The 21,441-nt window shown below is 39.1% G+C and overlaps 1 protein-coding gene across 1 annotated transcript; it reads left to right on the top strand.

Annotated features, from left to right (window-relative positions):
* The first annotated feature begins 268 nt into the window (after positions 1-268).
* On the top strand, positions 269-18,981 carry slc38a9 (solute carrier family 38 member 9). The gene is made up of 15 exons (XM_079235690.1): positions 269-327; positions 1,672-1,815; positions 4,530-4,659; positions 6,407-6,525; positions 6,637-6,700; positions 6,849-6,942; positions 8,582-8,752; positions 9,821-9,880; positions 10,050-10,253; positions 11,383-11,490; positions 12,246-12,352; positions 12,632-12,745; positions 13,556-13,704; positions 13,988-14,077; positions 17,636-18,981. Exons 2-15 carry the CDS (start codon positions 1,718-1,720, stop codon positions 17,799-17,801), a joined length of 1,674 nt encoding a protein of 557 aa, XP_079091816.1. The 5' UTR covers positions 269-327; positions 1,672-1,717; the 3' UTR covers positions 17,802-18,981.
* The last annotated feature ends 2,460 nt before the right edge of the window (positions 18,982-21,441 follow it).

Raw genomic sequence — 21,441 nt, 5'->3', positions numbered from 1 at the left:
AACTGCAAACAAAAGAGATGCAGAAGAAGAAAAGCAGCGCCTCGGTAACAACAAGAGGACAAGCACAGCTCGGACCTCATCAGTTGGAAATGGATTCATTCCACTTCATACATTCGGCCTGCGGACAGTAACAGTTGCTTTACTTATTATATTGCGACATGTTTTTTGTTGGAACAGGAGCTCACTTTACCACGCGCCGCTGCGTGTGTTTTGTATTTAAATATTTCAGTTGTTAACCGCGTTAGTCCAACTTGCTGGTTGTAACATTCGCTGACACAGCAAAGAGGAACGGAAGACGATAGGAAGGAGCCTCCACTGCAGACTTTGGTACGGATACACTTCTGCTCTGACGTTAATATGCTAATGTATGTGTGTGCGTGCGTGCGCGCGCGGTTAAGCTAATTCCCTTTGTGTATGTACTGTAATTAGCTGGCTAACATTCACGTACTGAAACCAGGAAGTCAGCGAACAGAAAGTCTACCTCCACCTGTTTAACTTCTCTTTCACAACCACACCGGTAGGTTTCTTTAAAGCATGCTATCGCTGAGTCCGATAATTCAGCGCGTCCAAACGTCACGTGACGTGCTCTTTTTGGATAGGGGTTTATTTGTGTGGTCACGTGACGTCTGGGTTGACGTCCCCGCGTCAGGTTGAGGTTACGCAATGTGTGAGGACAAGCGTGACTGTCTGCTTAGTGCTGACTCTGTATTTTGAATCATGGTCGGCTTTAATGAAGATGCCAACACAGTTAAAAGCAAACCTCTACATAAAGAATCCCAAAACGAGTGTGCCCGTCTGTCTTCTCCATCAGCCACAGGAGTACACGGTTTGTGGAGTTTCTAGGCTCACAGGTGGAAGTAGCCTCCCAAAACCGCTTTAGTTTCCACACACAGCAGCAGAGTTGAGCAGACGAATGGTTTCGTACTAGACTCGAGTCAAGATAACACTTGTTAAGACAATTTTTACATAATTTGTTCCAAACGTGGAATAACAAGTAGGCTGTTGCTGAGGAACTGTTCATATGCATTCATGTATGCTACTTTCATATGTTTGGTCATTCTTTGATGGCACAATAAGAAATCTGATAACGTGTTTTTACAGCTTTTATTAAGGGCAACACATGTCCACACATGGCAACACACACACACACACACATGGCAACACACACACACACACACATGGCAACACACACACACACACACACACACACACACACACACACACACACACCTCTCACTCGTTACTATCAGCATACACAGCCAGAATAAGACCTTTTCGAATGTGTGTGTGGAACACTACCTATAGACTATGACTATAGTCAAACTAAAAACTAGCAGTGTTTAAGATGTGTTTTTACTCCGTTCTAAGCAGCCACTAGAGTGGTTACTAGACTTTTTCTCTTTCACTAAAATTGGATTACCAACAGGGCAAAGTGGGGCCCCCATTTGATTTTTCATGGTGCACATTTCAAAATGAAATTGTTTCAATCATATCTCCACACAGCAAACGTGGGGCCATATAATATTCCATGGTGGAATAAGCTAATTGTTATCCTCTGCGCTTTTATGTCGACTACATTTGACTGCAGTTAACATTCATACCGCACAAATAATGTTTTATGGTTGCTCTGTGACAGTCGCTGATTACATTTTACAACACGTTTGCTCCCAGTCAGGTGATGAGAGTTGAGAGGCTCTAGCTGAAAGTCAGAGGCATCATGGAGGACGACTTCAGGCCTCTGCTGAGCCCGGAGCAGACTACAGAGGGCTACTCAAACCGAGGCTCCACAAACTCGCTGGACTTCAAGACTAAAAGGTAGATTACACTGAAACACTACACCAATCAATATGCAGTATTTACCAGCTGTGTGTGCACATGACGGGGGAACTAGTTCACTCCTGTGAGATCTAGCTGCACACAGACTCATGTTGTTCAGGAGATTACACTAAGGAGTTCTATGCATTTACTAGCACACTCATATTAAGTTAATACCAGACAACAAAAAGCCACACATACTGGATTATATTTCATCATATTCATGATTTCTGGACATTGGCCTTGTAATATAGAAACCCCTTACAACGTCAATTCTACCAAAAAGCTCTTTGCACAGAGCCAAACGTGTCTCAAGACTTCCACTTGTTCTGTGGCTCTCAGCTCCAAGCCCATAGGTTCCTACTGAAAACATTCTTCTTTTTTTTTTTAAGTATTTACAAATATAGTTTATTTAAAAAAGAACATTATACACATTTTTGTTATTTGTTTGGGACTATTTACAGCGGCGGTTTAATCTTCACTTATTGCTCTAGTTCTTTTTTGTGGCAGACATGTGAGTCAAAATAAACTAATGTTTGTGTGTTTATAGTTATGAAGAAACATCCAGTGCAGCGGTCCAGCTATAAATGTACTGAACTGTCATTTATTAAACTTATGATATCTCATACCAGATCGGCCTTTTGTCACATATATCCCATCCAGCTGAGTCGGTATTGGTGGGTTCCTCGTTTTATTCCTGGTTCTTCAACCACTTTTGGCAAACGTAAGATACAATTGTCGCAGACTTCTGAACGCAAAAGTAAATGAGTCACACAAATTATGCAGATTAACAATATAATGGCAGGCAGCAGTTACAAAATAGTTTATATATATATATATATATATATATATATATATATATATATATATATATATATATATATATATATATCAAAATCATTTGTAAATTTTTCTCCATCTATAGAAAAATGTACAAATGATTTTGATATATATATATATATATATATATATATATATATATATATATATATATATATATATATATATATATATATATATATATCAAAATCATTTGTAAATTTTTCTCCATCTATAGAAAAATGTACAAATGATTTTGTAACTGCTGCCATTATATTGTTAATCTGCATAGGTTACATTACATTTCTGGGTACAAAATATTATTATGTACATGTGTCTGGATTATTATTATTATTATTTTATTATTATCATGACGAAGACACAACAATACCCAAGTGAGCTTTAACTTGGAATCTCATTGTGTTTTTAACAAATCTTTTATTTTTTCTTGTTTTTATCTTCCATGTTATTTAATATCAAGCCCTTTTGTTGTGTCAGATGGTGGTACAATAGCTTTACTTTATCTTTGTGTTACTGTAGTCTACATGCACGTATATTGTGAGGTAGACGATGTATATGAACTTTGTAAATGTAGATTTCTGTTGTCTAGTTATAATTCCTGGTGTTGGAGCTGGCCGCACCATCATGTTTCTCATGTCTGTTATCTAACAGACGAGCTGCTTTCTAGTCCTGGAATTCGCTTGACAAGCAAATACTAAGATGTGTGTGTGTGAGTGTGTGTTTTTGGCACCTACCTAGTATTATCAGTTTGTGTGAATTGTAATCCAGTTAGGTATTTCACATTGACCAACTAGCTTTCTAGAAATATAGCATTACAGACTCTCCCTTCCAGTAAGTCACATACATGTGTATGTTTACTTTATTGGGTTCAAGTTCCTTCAGTCAAGACATGTTTAAGGTTCAAAACCAATAGTCTTTGTATTCATGTTCTGTACAGTTTATATTTTGGGATGTATTTAACTGTTTTAATTTTCAATTTCTTTTTTAATTTTTGGATCAATTGTCTGCCACTAAAATTTTAGAAAATAGTGAAAATACTGTTTAATTCAGTTTAAGATCTTTACACATCTGGGTCATTTGGTTAACATTTATTTGAATGTTTTTTGTCACTAGTACCTTCACACAGAACGCAAACATTAGGTGGAAACGTAATAGTCTTTTGGAACAAGGCAGCTTTCACACCGCTGATAAAGGTCTTTAGGATCCCAGTAGTTGGTCGTCTGGCAGCACGAATCAATTTCAACCCTTTTATTATAAAAATGTTAATTTGCACCGCTACCAGTATAACTGGCTTTGATGCAAAATATCCTCAGACGAGTATTTCACATTCTTGTGTTGTTTATTTGTTACGTTCCCGTTGTGTAAAGGCTTTAGGATGAGATGAGAAGGAGAAGAGGAGCAAATCCTCACATTGAAGAATGTTTGACATTTTTGCAGGTCCAGTATAATTAAAAGTTAGATTTTCTTTGTCTTTTTTTAATATCAAGCAGCTCTAAGTGCTGTTATAATACTGTGAAAGTATCAAAAGGACCAATCCTTGGAGAAATACACGCAGCCCATATTCAGAAACTTTATCTAAATAGCCAGGATTTCCATATGGTTGTGATGTCACGACTATACAATATAGACCGTTTTAATCATAACATTCTAAATGTGTCTCAATATATTTTAATAAATATGTATGTGAACAACATACGCTGACAGGAAGTAAAGAGAGACAAAGAGTTTTTTGAACATCAGAGCATGTAAACATGTTCTAGAATAAATACAAGAACGAACGTGGAAATGAGCACGATATCCTTTAAACATTTAAGAAAATAGATTTATTTGAATACTGCTAGAAATTACATGGCTTTTTCCTCTGCTTCTTCTAGGCCTTTCCATGTTGAGCCCAGGAATATCGTAAAAGATGACCCGCAGGAGAGAGTGTCTGCTGAGGCTGCCATCCTCAACAGCAGAGTCCACTACTACAGCAGACTGACGGCCTCTTCCGACAGGCTGCTGGTAGGTTCCTCCACAGTTCAAATATAGTAGCCATAGGTCCATAAGCATGTTCAGGCATATTTATGTGACCCTGGTTATTTAAATGAGGAATGAGACACACAATGGAGGCCTCACTACACACACCAAGTGTAGTGTGTGATGTAACTTGTGTGTGGGTTAGTTACAATAGAGAGGAAAGCACTCAAAGAAAGGCAAAGTAAAGCAGTAAAGTACAGTAACTATAACTTTACCACACAAACAACTTTCTTAATGTATTGTCTTTTCATCTGTTATTTCTCTCAGTAGCTTTTATTATGGATACAATTAAAGTCAGAGAGCTGGAGAGACAAAACTAATTATTTATCATTTCCATATAGTCACGTGAGGCTGATCATTTCTGAGTGTAAGTTTAATCAGAAACATTGATCCTAATAAATGAATTCCAGTCTTCAAGAGAAACCATAATCACACTGTGGGTTATTTAATGATTTCACAATCAGAATTTCAAAAACATACAGAATAAATTAATCAAAGCCAGCAGCGTGCTGGGCGTCCTCTGGATACCGTGGAGGTGGTGGGAGACAGGAGGATGATGACGAAGCTCTCGTCTATGATAAGCCACGCCTCCCACCCCATGCAGGACGCTCTGCAGCGCTGCACAGCTCCGTCAGTCACCGGCTGATTCATCCCCGGTGTCTGAGGGAGAGGAACCGCAAGCCCTTTCTTCCCGCTGCGGTCAGGCTGCACAACACACTGAGCTCCCAGTAGACCACTTTGACAATCGAACACTTGAACTGAACTTGGTCACTTTAGCATTCACCTGGTGCAATATTACGTGCAATACGTTTAAGTACTTTTTTTATATATACTTTTTAATTCAGTCTGTATATTAATATTCTACTGTTTTACTGCTTATTTATATTTATTTATATTACTTGTTTCTATTTTATTATTCTTTTATTCACTTGTGAGCAATTCTGCTGTAATCCTGTAATTTCCCCACTGAGGGACTAATAAAGGATTATCTTATTTTATCTTATCTCTTATAAATACACAATGCAGTTTGTTAAACAGGTAACAGGCTACAGAGAGAAACATATCTACTGACAGTGATGTTATTAGTATAAGTACAGTGATGATTACTGTGTCTTTATTAGTTTAAGTGCAGTGACGATAACTGTCTTTATTAGTACATTAGTGATTATAACCATGACTAAAGTTATAACCATGACACTTAAGACAAGTAGCTCCGACCGGTGAACAATATATTCTGCTGCCTGCTGAAGAGCGTATGACTGTATATGAAAAATTCATACCGTATGGAAATTTGAAACCGGTATACCGCCCAGCCCTAAACTCAGTACACATTTTATTATTTGTACCTGTGCTTTTCCTACTGTGACAAAAGGCCTACTGTCCATGTTCAGTGCACTCACTGTGTACCATTCCAATACCCAGACTATCATACTATTTAGTCTGGCAGAAGCATATTTAGCATGTCCTCATACACATTGTGTCTAATGCTGTATATCTGGTTGCATTTTGCAGTGTGCTAGCCAGCATGCTTTTCTGTCTATTCTGACAAACTGTCCTCTTTCATTCATCAAAGAAAAATAATGATCAGAGCCCTCATCCTTGACAGGAATGCGGTCAGATGGATAGGTGATCGTGTTAACAAGCGCTCAACAGTTAACAACAGTTAACTTTCAAAAAGACTCATGTTACTGTGAGGACTTTATCTTTTAGTATCTGGCCGTTCTTTCCTCAGAGTCCTCCAAACCATGTGATCCCTGGGCCGGAAGAGCTCTATGTCTACAGCCCACTGGGGACCGCTTTCAAGGTGACAGGCAGCGACCACTCCTCTAAAAACCCCAGTATCATCACCATGTAAGCCCTGTCAGCTAAACAGTCCACAGTGTACCCGGCCAGGAAACCAACCTGTGCTAAATGAATGTCTTTAACTGCTGGAATTACTACTTTGCTTTTCTCTCCTCACAGATTTGCTATATGGAACACAATGATGGGCACATCTATCCTCAGCATACCTTGGGGTATAAAGCAGGTGATTCAAGTGCTTGGCTCGTTCGAAGCCACTTAAATGAAACGTTTGTTATTCTTGAATTGCTGAGTCACAGTATGTTGGCTCGTTAAATTTGCCTTCCAGGACAAATGCTAAAATATGAACCGTCGGTGGTGTCTTTGTCCTATAGGCTGGTTTCACTCTGGGGATCATCATCCTCATCTTCACCGGCCTGCTGATGCTCTACTGTTGTTACATCGTCCTCAAATCACCCAAGGGAATACGTAAGTCCAACAAAACCCGACAATTTTAAACAAGTAATGAATGGGTGTTATCCTTTAAATCTGAAATACAATTACTATATGGTTCTGATGCAACTGTTTTGAATAATTTCATATAATTAACAGTTATTTTGTGGATTGTAGTACAGCAATCTCCCTTTTTATTATTTAGTGTGTTCCTAGAAATACTCATCTTTATTTCTAGAAATGTAAACTGTACTGGGATTACTGGAGATGCATGGAGTGCAATATTCTTGGCCAATTCCGAATTATTTTATTTGTATAAAAAAAGTAAAGTCTGGTCTGTCAATTCAAATTTTTGCTGATGCCGATTTTCTTTCTAAGAACTGTAATTAACAGCAAGGCTCCGGACATTTTTTTTTGTGATTTAGGGACGTTAGTAATTATTGATAATAGTTTAACTGCCAACCTTTAACAGGAAATTTGACTAATTAATTAAGCAGTTTAATGGTTAAAGAAATATTAAAATCTAATTTATAAAAAAAAAGTTGAGAAAACTCTTGTCAGGAGAATAGCTGGTCTTCCTTAGGGTCAGCCCACTTGAAATGAAGCTGTACTGGAGTTGTTTGCGAGCGTCGGGTCAAACCTCCTTCATTTGAGTGTTTATTGTTAGCGACATTAGCCGTGGCGATGCAGATACAGCAGAGTTGATTTACTTGGAAGTTGCATCCATGAACTCTTGTTTTGATTCTTCAAAGAGAGAACATAACTCTGGAGCACGAGGGGGTCGTGATGCAAGGGTCAGTGTTTTGTTTTTAATCGGCGCTATCCAAGGTGCTGATCCTGTGGTTCGGCGCATCTACAATTGGGAGCTCTCCAGGGTGCTGTCTATCTCCTCTGCCCACAGAGGGGGAGATCTAGGCAACATAAACAGACTTCATGTTCCTTATTGTTGATTACCAGCAAAACAAGTAACCGTTCATTAAAGCCACTTAAAGGAGCGACCCCTATTGCCACCAAGATTTTTTGCACTCTTTTTGCAATCACAATTGTAAAATAAGACATGGTCACCGGTCATGGCGGACCAGCTGAAAGTAACAGCTACTGTATTATTAGCCCTCATTAAGTCCTGGGCGCTTTATTATATTTATAATATACATCATTTTTTTTGTGCTGCTTGTGGAGGTAGCCTACATACAGTATCTATATCAATGAGATGTGTTCAGGCAATGTGACTGCGTGAGACAGAGCCTGCCAGTGAGTGTCTCGTGTAAACGCTGTTTACATCATGAGACAGTATTTAGCACATTGTTGCCACTGTTTTTCAGGAAAGGTAAGTGCCTCCTTTAAGATTTACTGATTCAAATTGAAGGGGCCATGTGAAAGTTACAGCCTTTAAAAAAAAAAAAAAAAAAAAAAAGCTTTAGGGGGGACGCTGGGATCGGACCAGTGTTTTGGTTTGTCCGCTGTGGGCCACTGTCGAAACATGGCGGTGCAACATGGTGGACTCCATGAAGGAGACCCGCTTTCTATGTAGATATAAGGGACTCATTCTAGGCCATTTTGCTGTAAAGTCACGACCATTAAGAACATCAACTTCTACTGCTTTACCAAAGATATTGACGGTGACATGACGGAAAGAATCCCACATTCATCTCTTCATTCCCTGTGTTCTCTCCAGCCTACGTGGACGCATCCGACTGGGAGTTCCCTGATGTCTGCAGGTACTACTTTGGAAAGTTCGGCCAGTGGTCCAGCTTGTTCTTCTCGATGGTGTCGCTTATCGGAGCCATGGTGGTTTACTGGGTCCTCATGTCCAATTTTCTCTACAACAGCGGACAGTTTATCTACAGTAAGTCACAAAGCAAAGAAGTATAACTTTTTCCTCACCATTTCTCTCTCATACATACATGTTACATAGCACATTATGGCTTCAACGGTTTAGTTAATAAAATATGGCTCTTTGGTAACATTAAGCCATGATTACAGTGTATATGTTCTCCACAACACTTGAGAGTGTGATTCTGTATTGCGCTGACATACCAGAGCATTAAGTATTAGTAGCTAGTTCATGCAGTCAGATTCACTACATCATAGGTTATTTATCCGAGAGGCGACTGTGGCTCAGTAATTGAGTTTTGACGGTTCAATCCCCAGCTCCGTAGTCCATGTTAATGTGTTCTTGGCGAGACACTTAACTGTAAATGATTCCTGTGGTGTATGAATGTTAGATAGTCCTGATGTGCAGGTGACACCTTGCATGGAAGCTCCTCCCATCAGTGTTTGAATGGGTGAATAATGGCAGTAGTGTTGAAGAGCTTTGAGTGGTCTGAAGGCTAGAAAAGCGCTACACAAGTACAGTCCATTTACTATTTATCTGTTCTGTAAATATGATGTATAGGCATCAGTATTAAGATTTAAGTCAAGACTACTTTTGACTTGTAACTTCTATTTTTGGTTATAACGATAATAACGGTTATAACGATTTTTGGTTATAACGATATAACCATCGGAAAAAAATATTAAGATATTACACTATCATCATTACCTCAAGGACTGAGAACAATATATTACTGTATATCATGTCAGATGTATTTTACATGTTAGCAGGACTAGCATTTTAAATGAACTACTAAAGGAAAAATAACATCTGTGAGCTTTCAAAATATATTTTTTGAATATTAACAGTTAACATAAACTGTAGGTGCCCGAGTGCTACCTTTTTTAACTAGCACACACTAACTTATGCCAGTTTTTCCAATGCCATCGATAAACACATGTGCACGTTATGATAACTGCCTAATGAAAGTGTATCGTGATATTGGTGTAGCTTTAGAGGACCTGCTCATAGATAATGGTTTGTTCCACTAAAATGTGCAAGAGCTTTTGCTTTGATCTGATGGTTTCCTTCTGTCTACAGACTACGCTCACAATGTCAACATGTCAGATTCAGTGTTTGGAACCAACGGCTCAGATAGAGGTAAGTCGCTTATTATATCCAACTTTTAGCTCTGACTTTGGTGTACTTTGGGTTTCCTCTCACAACTGTCAGCTTTGGTTGGAGACGGCCTTGAATCAGTGCAGAGGGGCCTTTACTCAGTAAAATGAGTTAGTAAAATGATTGTGTGGATGTTTCTTTTTTCCACCAGTCATCTGTCCATTTCCAAACACTGACCCTGGAGGGAACTACACCACCAGCACATTTGACCTTGGTACCAGTGGAAATGAAACCTCTGTCTCTTTTGAACACTGGTGGAGCAAAACCAACACCATCCCCCTCTACCTCATCATCCTGCTGCTGCCGCTGCTCTGTTTCCGCTCGGCCTCTTTCTTCGCCAGGTTCACGTTCTTGGGTAAGATATGAAGGTCAATGATGATCAGTGTGTAGCAGTGTTGTTGAGGGAGACTCTTGAGTTTTCAATTTCAGAAACAGAGATCACTTCAACTCTGGGTCAGTTACCATAGTAACGTGCGCTCTGAGCCTAACCTGCTCGCTCACAGATTTTCATGAACCGGAGGAGCTGTCTGCCACGGTTTCATGTCCTCATACATTCTGAAAACAGTCTAAATCAAAGCACATTAATTTGCGGACATTTACGGCAAAATTCCAGTAGTTTTTGTTTTTTTTCTATTTTTCTTTGAACATCAATATTCCTCACGTTTATATATCACATATTGGATTCATTCTTAGCTCAGAATAAAATCTATGATTTGTCCTTTTTTGCAAGTTTTGAGATTTTTTATTTTTTTTAATGATGTTATTCTGTGAACGTTGATGTTAATTATCAATCAGTTCCCCTGCACCGAAACAGTTACTGCACGTTGCTGTAATACTCTGTTTCAATAAAGCTTTAGAAACATACAACCCTGATCTGTGAATAATCTTATATTTCTCATGTTGTGACTGGCTACACTGACCGGGACCGTAACCTGACCCGCCAGTTTGTTACACAGAACCATTTGAGAAGTTTATTTTTTAAGTGCCTGCCCTTTTCTAATTAGCAGATGATGGGATGTAGACGGGAGAAGAGAGATAACATATTCTCTGTGTAAAAAAGCCTTCAGTGTCGTTCTTTGTACTTCCGTAGACCAATATCCTATACAAGTGATTCTTTGGCAGCGTCTACGCTGACCTCTTCAGGAGCCGCCATTATTCCTGCCAGTCGCCTCTTGTCTCTTGTCTCACACTCTTAGCCACTCCTGTAGCCGCCAGTAGCTCCTAATTGCTCCTGATTCGCGGATTGGTCCGGCTTAAACATTATTTGAAGCATTTTGCATGCAAGATGCATTTTGGTGTGACAGTGTCCCTGCTGATTTTATTGTGAGAATCCAGCTGCCATAGGTAGGAGTGTGGTGCACCTGAAAAGACTTCAAACCTGGACTGAATGTAGTTTCAATGAGTTTATTTATTTATTTCCTTCTGATTATGCTTTGCGCTGCACAATTCATTCATCCATTGTTGCATCATTCCATCTTCTCCAGGCACTATATCAGTGGTCTACCTCATTGTGCTGGTCACTATCAAGACTGCCCACCTCGGCTTCCACCTAGAGTTCCACTGGTTTGACACGAGCCAATTCTATGTTCCAGGTAAGTCTCCTGCAGATTGAAATGCTTCTTTGTGTCTTTCGACAGCACCTCACATACATACTCGACCTAACTGTAGTCTAATTATATATGAGGATGGCAATTCCCGCTTTAAGTCAGGATTGTAAAGGGTAACACTGTGGGATTTATCCCTTTTTGAATATCTTCATCATTGTAGACGATGTTGCTGATTCATGAGCAGAGCTGCCTTATAGCAGTATTGGATTTTTCATTCATCTTCATTTAAATGAAGATAGTTTTTTCTTTGTCTAAACCCAGCCCTAATCGCAATATACATTGGGTTATTATATTTGGCTGGTCAGTATTTACATTGGAGAGTTTATTACTATATCCGTTGATGTAATTGTTGGATGGTGTGTTTTAGTCTGGCAGCATTCCAAGGATGGTGATATTGCTCCTTTGGTTGATACCCATCTCCTCCAAACAGACACCTTAACTATTACTGACCCAGATTGCCATGCATTGATATTATCAGTTTTCTTAATGGTTGCATAAAAGTAAACAACATCCTTACCTTCTCCATAGCTCACCATCTTGCTCCCTGAAAGACTTTCATAATAAATCAGTAGATTGACAGTAATCCCCAGAGGATGAAGCTTTTCCATTTTGGGCACTCCATGATCTTTCCTCTGGTGCCACTTTAGGGCCAAAATATACATATAAACTTCTGCAATGGCTCTCATGAACTGAAAGTTCTGTTTCTGTACAGTAGCAAATGTATAATTTCTGTCTTTCAGAGTTCCGACTGCTCTTCCCTCAGTTCACTGGCGTCCTGACTCTGGCCTTCTTCATTCACAACTGCATCATCACATTAATGAAGAGCAACAAGCACCAAGAAAACAATGTGAGCCTTGTCTACCCAGGCGTCGGCTCAGCTTCCTGAACACATGCATTATAGCGGTCTCATCTGGTCTCTGTTTGGATAACGCCGTTCAGTCGCACTAGTTGTTGCTTGTTATTTTTGATTGAATTATGCAAGTCCTCGTAACGTCCATCTAGAAATGGGAAAGAAAGAGTCCTCAGTAAAATATCAACCACATTTAGTCACATGTTTTATTGACCGAAGAAAACAAAGTAAGTGAAGTGATGCAGAGCCTGAGGTGGATGTGTTTTGGTGTTTCAGGTGCGGGACCTGTCCGTGGCCTATCTTCTGGTGGGGCTGACCTATCTGTACGTGGGAGTGTTGATCTTTGCTGCCTTCCCCTCACCGCCTCTCTTCAAAGACTGCATTGAGCCGGTGAAATTTACTCTTTTTCGTTTCTGTTCAGGTTTTTTTTATGATTATGGTTTTTGCTATATCAATTTGAACTATAACTTGTCTCTGGCCAGGAACAAGTGTTTTAATGTTTGGTGCAGATCGGGATCCAATAGTGCCACATTTACATATAACAAGATAACTGTTCAATTATGATAACGTAGCTTTGTTAAAAAATACAAATATTGACAATACACAACATTTTCAGAGTAAGAAGCACGTAAGTGTTTTGAAACATTTAAAATCCAAATGGTTGAACTTAAGAAGTTCTCAGGATGCGTTCAGATTTTCAGGAAATGTGAAATAAATGCTTCTTTTGTCCAAAAGTCAAAGTCAAATGGAATCTCTGTCTGTCCGTCCGTTGGTCTCCCCAGCGCGCCGCTCTCTGACCTACGAGTCCTTCAAAATGTTTTAAAAAATAAATCTTTGTAACTCTGCTGTCCTCCTGCATACATGCCTAGAAAATTAAGGAAAACTGAGTTTTTCCAGAAAAAAAATCCGGCAAAAGCATATAGCAATAGCAATATGAGCATGACTTTTTTTTTTTTTTGTTACAAAATCTTAAGCAACGTTGTATGAGCGGTTTTCGAGAAAGATGCAGGCAATGTTCGAGCATTCGGCCGTTTTGAACAAGTGAGTTTTCAAAGCACCAACCACTTAGCAATTTAGCACAAATCTGAATTGAAGAACAGTTACAAACTGTTAAAAAAACTACCGGACTGTAGCTTCCGTACTAATTTGTCAAACAAAACCCACTTTGCAAACTCTCCACTGCTTTCTTCTCTCCTACAGAACTTCTTGGATAATTTCCCCACCAGTGACGTGATGGTGTTTGTGGCTCGGAGCTTCCTGCTGTTCCAGATGATCACCGTCTACCCCCTGCTGGGGTACTTAGTTCGGGTCCAGGTCATGGGCCAGCTCTTTGGCAACCATTATCCCAGGTAGCATTGAAGGACATTATCATTTAAAGTTATTGTTATTCCTGTGGGAGCAGACTGCTTATGATAACACTGCCTTTATCTTAAAGGGTTGTAAAATATCTCAAATATCAATTGCTGGATGAAAATAACAAAATGGAACAAAAGCCTAAATATATGAAATTTGTCTTTCATAAACCTGCAGTTTGTTGGAATTACACACAACTTGCTCACAGTTTTTTCAGTCTTGTGCAGTAAGTCTCAACTCTTTCAACATATCAAAGCTTTTCACGTTGTCTCTCTTTAGTTTCTTCCACGTTCTGGCACTGAATGTCTTAATTGTTGGAGCTGGTGTCCTGATGGCCAAGTTTTATCCCAATATTGGATCCATCATCAGGTATGTTTGAACTTGTTTCCCTATTTTACATCTACTCTATGATAGCTAATAATTCAATAATCACATATAATTAGTCCAAGAGATTGTTTTATGTTCTTAAATAAACTGGTGTTTATGTTGATCATGAACAATGAGGATTACTGAAATTGTTCAGCCAAAATGTTTGGCACTAGTGACAATACTTGTGCGTGTAGATGGATGTCGTCAGATCTAACTGAGCATGACTTTAAAACTCAGACTTTTCAAAAGTCCTGCAGCATTTCAGCCTTTTGCTTCTACAGACATAGAGAATGGGTCATGATAATGTGGATAAAATAGACAAACAAATAAACACAATAAATGAATATTTAATGATGAAATATATTGATAAGAACTTGATTAAATTAACAGCCATGTATATATTTTTTTCTTTATACCTATAGTTAAAGGCATGATTCTTCCTCAGACCTGACAACACATTATGAAACTGTTTTCACTAGCTTAGTGGGACTAACATCACACATGACGCATACACAGCAACAACTCAAGTTGGCGAGCATCATTAAGTTATACAACCATGCAAGGCAACTAATGGCAAAGACATTTACTGAATCAATGTCTCCTCCAGTCAAAGTATCCTTTGGCAAGACACTGAACTGCTGCCGTCAGTGTGAGTCATCAGGACCTGGTGGGCAGGTGTTACCTTGTATGGTAGCCTCTAATGTCAGCGTATGCATGTGTGTGTGAATGATGACATAAAACCGCACAATGCTTTGAGTGGTTAGAACATTAGAAAGGTGCATCTGTTTACCATTCAATGATGATGTCATCGTGATGAGTTATTCAGGGTGATTTTAATTTTCTCAGACAAGACAAAACTCAGATTGGGTTTTGAGATTGGTCTTAACGATGTTTATAATACGGGTAGATCAAATCAAGCATTCTGATTGGTTGAGAGTGAGTCACGAGGTGTAGTTTATTCAGCCATTAAGTACTGTACAGCCTGTTTACATTTAGAGCGTTCCATATCAGTGCACACTTAAAGTAACAGGTAAATTTAAATTGCGCGACAGTTAGTTGTCATTTCAAGTTTGACAGTTACCAACATGTTGGTGTAAACTTTGATATTGTAACGTCCGCAGTAACGACTCGCAGACGTTGGTTTCCTTAACTTGCAACAGGGGCTCTTCGCTAACAGTAACGTTAGCTCAAACGTAACAGCTAACAAGCTCACTTAGCATCCCCCACACTAGCATAACGAACGACAACACACACGTCACTTCCTCCCTAAAATGAAAAAAGAGGAAAAAAGGGTTTGACCACAAAATCGTGATAATTTCCAGTGAGAGATAATTACGTCGGTCATTTCCCGACGCGAGGCAAGTTCTCTAAACATCATGGAGGAGAAAAATGACGGAGAAAAGACGGACAGAAGCAGCGAGAGCACTTCTTTACATCGGTGGCTGCGTGTCATCCTCAGCTCTTCTTCCAACCTCTTCTTCCAACTCTTCTTCCAACCGACAGTCAAAACTGCAGTCAGTTTTATAGTCCCGTATGTGCGTCCCGTACGTGTATGACGGTTGCATAGCAACCGACATACACGTACGGGACTATTTTCTCTGTTGCTGAAATGCGATACACAAGGTTTGGTGGCTGCAACTATTTTGTGCTGAAAGGGAGCTTACTATTACTATTTATAAAGTCTCAGGTACCCGTATTATAAAAGCAATAAGGTACTCGAGGCAGTACTGTGTCTACAATAATGTAACTAACAACTCCCTTGAACAGTACATTATTGCACGACACGGTACTGCCTCTCGTACCTTATTGCTTAAGTGTGTGGTACTTTAAAAACTTTTTTTTTTTTTTTTACATTTGCTTATTCACCGTTAAAACTTTATGAATTTAGGTTGAGCACGACATACAAATAGGGAAGGTAGATCCTCTCAAAGACCTAATTAGTAGTGAAACTGACTCTTCTTAATACAATACCATGCTTTTACTTATAATGCACATCATCTGTTGCACATCAACATTTATAATTTAAAAAATGTAGATCTCCCCCAGCAGTCTGAAACAACCACTGCTGTATTGATGACTTGGCATTGTGTCTACTGGTTGTTCAGTTAGCAGTTAACCAAAAACATCATGGAAAATAATAACAGTTCCAACACTGGAAACAGTAGACCAATCTTCCAGTCATGGACAACCCATGGGAAATGAGAGTGAAATGCCGTGCACTGTGCTGGAACATTATTTCCACATTCTCCCTATTTTCTTTAGATGAGAATGAACCACTAGTCACTATCATAGCTCCACATTGCCTTCTGAAAGGGTATGTTTAGGATCATACTAACATTCAATTAAAGTTTAAGAACGAGAGTATTTTGAATAGCAGTTATGTCACATTGAAGCGAAGACCTGTTACTATTTAAGTGGTCAAAACTCAAATAACGTATGTTTCCTTAGCCTTAACATGTAAATATGAGTCGCTGCTTGTCACTGTGATAGTTTTTATTAGCATATTATTCTATGATCAATTTGTCAACGTAAGAGCTGATTTCATAGATAAGTTATAGCCATAGTCTGCACGTCTTTTTAAATCAGACTTTAAAGAACGTATGGCGCTGTCCCCGTTCAGAGCCAGAACAGGGACGGCGCCATAGGTGTTTGAGTCATATTGTGTTTAATTAAGTGCCATCAAACACACTTTCACGCTAATGTATGCAATCAATTGTCTCAGAGCCAATAAGTAAATTAAACTCACCAAGCTGTCGGCTGAGTGGCGGTCAGATACAGCAGTATGTGTACAGGTGTGTTAGCTGATAGCCAAACACTCTGGGGGTCAGGCCTGCAATCAGCTGTGTCAGAACTAGGGGCCCCGACTGACCAGGGGCCGGTTTAGAGTAGTGAGTGAGTGAGGTGTAAGCAGGTGGTTGATGGTGGTATGAAAGGTTTTTAGAGAAAAGTGTGCATCATTGAAACCACAAGAGGTCCTTCATGAGCTATTCATAACTGGATACAGTTATGGCTTCACATGCTGTGAATTGGTGGATGATGTAGGATCGGGCGGTAAAAGGCGACAGGCCTGAAAAGTGAAGCCAATAAGGAAGTGCCTTTAACCTGCTTTCTCTCTACTGGCCATCAGGGGGCGACTCCTTTGCCTAATATGGATGTCTGAGAAAATGACCCTACTTCTTACTTGATTTATTACCTCAGTAAACATTGTAAAGAGTTTATGGTCTCAATCCATAGATTCAATACAAAATAATGTTCCTTTAGTAAATGATGCTTCATTTAGAGTCAAATAGACTATAAAGAAGGGTATGATTTAGGGCTGGCTTACTGTGATTGACAGGTCATTTTCTTGCTGACATTGTCTTGGGCTGTAGATGCGATGACAGCTGTTCACATCTGTCCAATACACAGCAACACATGATTAGCTGCGGTCTCTTTTGAAATAACATTCTCTTTTTTAAATTGTCATTTGGATGCAAAGTCATCAGTTTAACGCACAAGGAGACTGTTGTGAAACTTAACTAAATGCTCTGTACTGATTCCAACTGTCTCCCTGTGCAGGTTCTCTGGAGCAACATGTGGCTTGGCGTTAGTGTTCATCTTCCCTGCCTTGGTGCACATGATCTCCCTGAGGAGGCAGGGCGCGCTCCGCTGGCCCTCAGCGCTCTTCCACAGCTTCCTCATCCTGCTGGGCTTGGCCAACCTGGTGGCTCAGTTCTTCATGTAGAGAAGATGTCAGACACGGACGCTCTTACATATTCAGAAGCCAGAATAAAATATGTGATTTGAGATCTCAGATGGGAAATGTAGAATAATGGAGTGCATAATCACATTGATGAATTCATCCATTCATCAGGCAGACAGACGCCGCTCCAAATGAATGATCAAGTTGCTGTTTCCGGGATGTGGAAATAAAGAACTGTTTGCTAACGAGTTCATCATCCCAACTTTAAAGCTGATGCCAATTGTTTTTTATTGTAGGTTTACATTTGTTACATGAACTGGTTTACTGCTTTACAACTGGATTTTATGATCAGAGTTGAGTTGTGAGACCGAGAAATCATATTACTAACTTTGATGATAACTGTTATGTTTTGTGACATTTTATGAGCAGTGTTTATTTACTTGTTGACATGTTTGCATGATGGCAATTGTATAAACACTGTCTGTTATATTTAACTAATGATAGGATACACAAAGGGAATATATGTGAAAAAAACAATAGGAGAAAGTGTAGTTTCCTGTTCCTGTTCTTAATCAAATTATAAGATGAGACGAGATGGAGCTTTATTCATCCCAAGGGAGATTGATCTGCAACAGCTGCTGTACAAAGTTGGAAAGTGCATATATATGTATATATGTATGATTTCAAATCTAAAAACAGACAATGCCAAGAAATATAAAAAGGGAAGGCCTATGTTCAATGTAGTTGGGGCAATATGCATGGTTATACCTATAATACTGATGTCTAAGAAGCAGTGGACATGTTCCTGAAAGGCTGAAGACTAATAAATATGGATTTAAGCAGAATATTTTGTTATAAAAAAAATGTGATTTTTGAAAATGATTAAATCTATTTGTTTTTCAATAAATGTTAAATAAATATACACATAAATATACAATAAATGCATAAAAAGCCAAAAGCTGTAGATCAAGCATTACAAAGGCCTATATTTTTATATTAATCATTTGATAAGATCCTGCCTCATTAGCAATACATATTAACTTGCTTCACAACCTACCTGGTGCTTCTCAAACTCTCAACTGCTGTATGGTGCATACATCTTTTGAAATAAATGTAAACAACAAATTGAATTGATAATCAATGCTATGAGTCACTGATTCTACATGCAATCCTGTTCATTTAAATGTGGTTCATCGTTATTTATTGTACTGATTCTTTATTCATTCCCTTAATTTTGTTCACTTAGTCGTTGATTCATTTATTCTCTGTTGAGTAATTGTTTTTAGTTACATAGTCCAATAAATATTTAATTCATAAAGAACTTGATCATTTAATCTGTATGTATATTATAATCAGTCACTGTACACCAAGAGAATAACTCAGTAGCAACCCTGATTTTGAGACTTAACCGATTAATATCAAATTTTAAAGTATTCCCTTTTTCTTCCAAAAAATAGGGCGTGTCCTAAATTTAGTTAAGTGTTTAAATCGGTCTCCTAAAGTAATTGTGTCGTATGACTGAGTGCCATCACTCTTTCAATACTAGTTCAGAGGTTTGTGTTTCATAGTTGAGAGCAGGCTTTGGTTGAATGACATCCCACCAGCTATTTTCTGACAAAGATTTCTTTTTTGTTATTGGTTTACAATTATTTTGTTGAAAAAATCCAGTTATTTTCCGTAAACTCAGTAAAAGGAGGTTACCCAGAAGCACGAGTCATGCTTCTTTCCACATTCAACATAACACACAACAGGCTGAGTCTTTCTACCAGGGACTCTCCCTCTATGGCAGCACACTGCAGGTCCAGCTCTTGGTCATCACTGAACGGAATGAGCAAGTGGATAATCCTGCCGTTCGGTAGCCGGTAGCCCCTGTTGAGCTACCTTTGTACTGCAAAAACATGTGAGGGGGGTGGGGGTCACAGATACCTGAATAGTGAGGGTGTCACAGATACCTGAATAGTGAGGGGGTCACAGATAGTGAGGGGGTCACAGATACCTGAATAGTGAGGGGGTCACAGATACCTGAATAGTGAGGGGGTCACAGATACCTGAATAGTGAGGGGGTCACAGATACCTGAATAGTGAGGGTGTCACAGATACCTGAACAGTGAGGGGGTCACAGATACCTGAATAGATGTCACATGTGTTGGTCTTGTCTCGTCTACAAGGCTACTGGACAGACGTCTGCAAACACCTTGCTGAGGCTCTGAACATGGAGCTGTGCAGAAAGAGACATTTTTGGAGTCAACAGTTCGTCAAATAACTAGAAGGAACACAACTTGCTTTGGATATGTGAGGGTTAGTGGTAGAGGGCGTTAACATTCTTTTAAAATGATGACATTTGCATGCTCTAGAAGAGTCATTCATGTTGACACTAAATGCTAGTTGGACAAGATGCGTAACCTGCTGGCAACTGGTGGGTTCAATATTTGTCAATGGGCATTAACTATGGTTATTTCTCACATCCCACCTGAAGCCAAATACAAAACCACAGAGCTCTGGCTTCTGGGAAAGAACTCTGACCCACACTCTGCGCCCAAGTGAACTGCAAGCAGAACCCTTCAGGCTCCCTTAGCCAAGGGGACAGTGAGCATACTCTCTTCCAATGGCTGGCCAGTGCAAGCAAGTATGATGCCGTGTTTACAGACATCTCAGTCGCCCATCGTGTTGGAGAAATGTTATGAGAGGTCCTGGCCTCATTTCAGGCTGCAGGCTAAATGAGGTCGGGACCTCTTTGTGAGTGTGTTTGTTGTGTGAACATGTCTCGGCTCCACGCAGAGCCTCAGGCTCATTATGTTTGAGGCTAAAGCATGAGGACAAACACTATATCCTGTTTGATGGGGAGTGGTGTGAGCATGTGTGTTTGGTGTACTGGTCACTGGTAAAAAGCTGAGCATGTCCAATTTTCTTTTAGGTGTTATTAGAGGCCAGTGTGACGGCTTATATCCTACATTTCCCATCTCACAGAGGCCTGTCTTGATCAAATAAAAAAAACACTGAAAAAATGACCTTGGCACAGGTATGGATGACAATGACTGGAATGATGTATCAATTAGAGAGAGCGACAATACATCTTGTTTCAGGTCTCAATCTGATTCAGTCCACCGCATCTATTTGACCAACTCAAACCTTAAAACAAAGTACTCCGGTGTGACAGATACCTGAATAGATGTCACATGTGTTGGTCTTGTCTCGTCTACAAGGCTACTGGACAGACGTCTGCAAACACCTTGCTGAGGCTCTGAACATGGAGCTGTGCAGAAAGAGACATTTTTGGAGTCAACAGTTCGTCAAATAAATAGAAGGAACACAACTTGCTTTGGATATGTGAGGGTCTCATAACATTCTTTTAAAATAAAAATCTCATGAAATGTTGATTCATAAATTTGGTAAGAAATGTAAATATTTACATTATCAGAAGCAAATTATATTCCAGACACACAAGACATATTGTCATGGTAAACTTGTACTCTAATTTAATCTGAATGTGGGGGAAAACTAATTAAAAATCACATTTATTTTACACAATTTTTTTTTTCATGAAAAAATAAAGTGATGATTTAAAACATATTATTTCACATATTATACATTATACACTGATTGTATCATTAGAAAACAAAATCAGAACTTTTAAATACATCTAAGCTGTGTCCCCCTATTTATATTCCTATTTCCTTTCCAT

Source organism: Taurulus bubalis (assembly GCF_910589615.1).
Source record: "Taurulus bubalis genome assembly, chromosome: 19".
Lineage (NCBI taxonomy): Eukaryota > Metazoa > Chordata > Actinopteri > Perciformes > Cottidae > Taurulus > Taurulus bubalis.
Note: the sequence above shows the minus strand (reverse complement) of the source record. Positions and strands in the feature narration are given on the sequence as shown.

Excerpts from the sequence above, each read along its gene's own strand:
- slc38a9 (XM_079235690.1), top strand. The coding sequence starts at position 1,718 with ATGGAGGACGACTTCAGGCCTCTGCTGAGCCCGGAGCAGACTACAGAG. Across the intron at positions 1,816-4,529 it reads CTGGACTTCAAGACTAAAAG|GCCTTTCCATGTTGAGCCCA; the intron begins GTAGATTACACT and ends TGCTTCTTCTAG. Across the intron at positions 6,526-6,636 it reads AACCCCAGTATCATCACCAT|ATTTGCTATATGGAACACAA; the intron begins GTAAGCCCTGTC and ends CTCTCCTCACAG.